This window comes from Mizuhopecten yessoensis, unplaced genomic scaffold (assembly GCF_002113885.1).
Source record: "Mizuhopecten yessoensis strain PY_sf001 unplaced genomic scaffold, ASM211388v2 scaffold4121, whole genome shotgun sequence".
NCBI classification, from domain to species: Eukaryota; Metazoa; Mollusca; class Bivalvia; order Pectinida; family Pectinidae; genus Mizuhopecten; species Mizuhopecten yessoensis.
The window spans coordinates 1,902,594-1,905,872 of NW_018405386.1; the positions used below are offsets into that span (position 1 = coordinate 1,902,594).

Consider the following 3,279-nt stretch of genomic DNA (forward strand, 5'->3'; position numbering starts at 1 on the left):
AGCGACCTTAGTGTTGTTACCGTGTAGCTAGTGATGTGTTATATTGATTGATACTCTATTTCCATATTGAAGTAAATTGTACTATTATTTTTTATGACATTAATACAACAATGAAAAGGTTGAAATGCATGTGTGCTAAGCTAGATTATAATATTAAAATAAATTTTAATGGATTACACCTATCCAATGACTGTTATTCTATATCTATATTCACGTGCGTTAATACATGTGGGTACTGGCCGTAGATCGGTGGTTTTTCTCCGGGAACTCAGGCTTTACTCCACCACCACCACCATCACCACCACCTGGCACGCCCTTAAGTGATCATAGCTGTTAAAAGGACGTAAAACTCATATAAAGCATTAAAGAGTATTTCTTAATTTAGACGTAATATGTGACTAATAAATATCTTAACTTGGTAGTTATAAGTTGAACGGACACTTTTTTTGTGAGATCTTGGAAACGTAGAATCTACGAGGTATAATTGGTGTACAGTATATATGGCGCGGAGATAATCGTGTGTATGCGTCTCTGCCTAGAAGCGACCAAGACAAGATTTCCTGATTTTCTTATGAAATGTATTAGGGATTTCGGCCATTTTTAGTTCACCATTGCCAAAAAATACCATATTTCAGTCAGTCAGATCATTATAAAATGAACGGAATAATGCTCTTGGGCTCTCAATGGCTTCTTTGATTAATATTCTTAATCCGCCAGTGGCGATGCAGCAAATGGTATTTGGTTTAAAACAATCTGTAAGGTTTAGTTATTGTTCAGTATCATTTTGACTATTTTATGTGAAAATTGTGAGAGTTGGGTACAAAGTGTGGGAAGTGGGAAGGGGATCAGTATCTTGGTATCTAGTGTTGCTAGTATTAATTGGACGATAACAGGCCACATCGTACAAGTGGCACAACCTCGGCAGCTGCCGCGCCCGAACATCGATCCGAGCTCGCGCCGCTCTCTTTCTCAGCGCTCTTGCGGAGAAGTTGCCCCCACCTGGCCACGATCGATACTCGCGCGTCGAGCACGTGCTATACGGTGACATGTCCCCGTGTTGCGCGTTGTACAAGTGTGCTTTAATTTTTTGTTACATCCTTAATCACTTTTATTCAGTTTTTCCTTTAGTTATTTTGAACACTTAACCTAATGAAAAGTACCATCTTTCCTTGGTTATCGCTAGTTAAGAGCGAGGAAGAGTAGCTGTGAAGTAAACCAAAGATTTTGCATAGAAATGTAAGGCAAAAATTGAAACATACATAAAACATCATGATTTTATTTACCAAAGAGCAAGTATGGAATAGTTTGTGGAGCTGACCAAAAACTTGTCCGTTTGATCAATTTCAGGGTCATCAGTGTCCTTATGAACTGCCCGAAGAATATAAGTGTCAACTTGTCTATATAACAGTTGGTCAGTCACTTTATAAAGTAAACGTTTATATAAGAATCATCTTTTTATAAAGTTTTACAGATGATAAAGCTTTTCACACTAATGGGAAATCTTGGGACGACTATCACCGGTTGATTTTTTTACCCTTTGTATGACTGTTACCCCCTATTTGCATTTTTTTGAACAAATATTTTTGCCTAAATCCGATTGGGTGTTGCAGGCAACTGCTAACCAATCAGAGTTGGCGTTACATACATTATAGTTTGTAGTTTGTAACAGACAACAACGATAGTAGCTGGACACGGCAGTTTTTACCGGTTTCTCTACACTACGATGAGAATTTCAGTTATCTCTCGAAACAAAGGATATTTATAGAATATTTAAAAGTGAAACATGCAAAAAACATGCAGAAAATAGAAACATCGACGAACGCTGATGTGTCAAAAATAATTGCATTATTTTACACAGAATATAACCTACATAAATGAATGTTAATAAAAAGAAGAAAATATTGTTAAGGCAACCACATGATAAGTGTTATCATTAGCAATTACTAGAGATTTATATTATTCATCGATCGATTATTTGGGAGTCATAGACAAATAGTATGGGAGTGTAACAGTTGTTGACTATTATTTCATGTTACAGACGGTCGCCTTCAGCCTGCAGCCTCGGTCAATATATTAGTCTTCGGGTTCAACAGCAAAAAAAACCCACCTGTTTCCTTGCACCGAAGTCAACGACTGTACACTGTTTCCCTGCACCGAAGTCAACGTCTGTACACTGTTTCCCTGCACCGAAGTCAACGCCTGTACACTGTTTCCCTGCACCGAAGTCAGCGCCTGAACACTTTTTCCCTGCACCGAAGTCAGCGCCTGTACACTGTTTCCCTGCACCGAAGTCAACGTCTGTACACTGTTTCCCTGCACCGAAGTCAACGCCTGTACACTGTTTCCCTGCACCGAAGTCATCGTCTGTAAACTGTTTCCCTGCACCGAAGTCATCGTCTGTACACTGTTTCGGAACGATTAGCCAAAATATCATTTTGATTACCTATACTTTTGAACACAAATACTGAAGTAATTTTCGATTATTTAAATTGTCACCTTAGATTAGCTTTTACTTTATTATCGATGATTTTAGTCTCCTCTTCATAGCGAAGTTGCAATCAATTAGAATGTATCCGTAACATTAAACTACTGTAAAAGTGGAAATCCCCTTTGTGGAAATGTTCACATTATAACTCTTTAAACTGATTGCAGTGTGGAAGTTTTCGCCTTGCCCTTGACAATGATTCTGAAATCTACATATTCTTTATATCTATAATCTATAAAAACTACAAATAAATATTCGCGTGTGGATATTTTCGCGCTTATTTACTCCATGCGTAAAACGCTCTATTTCATATTTCATAACCGCGAAAATTACTGTAAGTGTTTGGATCCTTGCTTTTGCAAAAACAACCAACTCACATGGATCGAGACAGGTCTTTCTTGGGCGTATTAGTGATATTCGTGAACCACCTGCTACTCTGTGTGGCCCACTTACTATTAAATAACAGTGTCTGGCTATAATGAATTGTAAATAAAGTCACACGACCATAATGCCACAATTTGTCACGCGAGTGATTACCGGTGTTAGAAACATTGTAGTTTTATTGTGTTTTCAGCTATGTCGCGCTGATGATGAATGGGAGTATACATCTTCACAACGTTATAATCTCTTAATCGTAATACATTAGGAAACGTAGAACATTTATTGCAGATTGTTTTATAACAACATTTAACCAGAAGATTGACAATGGCGCTGACAGTCAATGTCCGCCTTCCTCGTCAGCATGTCTTATAAGGTGGCTTCATCCAACATACCTAAAACATAAAAACTATTGT

The 3,279-nt window shown here is 37.8% G+C and overlaps 1 protein-coding gene across 1 annotated transcript; it reads right to left on the reverse strand.

Annotated features, from left to right (window-relative positions):
• Positions 1–1,179: 1,179 nt before the first annotated feature.
• LOC110448626 (helicostatins-like) lies at positions 1,180–2,434 on the reverse strand. Its single transcript, XM_021494983.1, has 2 exons — positions 2,108–2,434; positions 1,180–1,203 (listed from the first exon to the last, which is right to left on the reverse strand). Exons 1-2 carry the CDS (start codon positions 2,432–2,434, stop codon positions 1,180–1,182), a joined length of 351 nt encoding a protein of 116 aa, XP_021350658.1.
• Between the last annotated feature and the right edge of the window lie 845 nt (positions 2,435–3,279).

Bases quoted from the DNA above. Each gene is read 5' to 3' on its own strand.
- LOC110448626 (XM_021494983.1), bottom strand. From the start codon at position 2,434: ATGATATTTTGGCTAATCGTTCCGAAACAGTGTACAGACGATGACTTC. The intron at 1,204-2,107 runs GTGGGTTTTTTT...TTTACTTCACAG, and splicing joins ACTTCGGTGCAAGGAAACAG to CTACTCTTCCTCGCTCTTAA.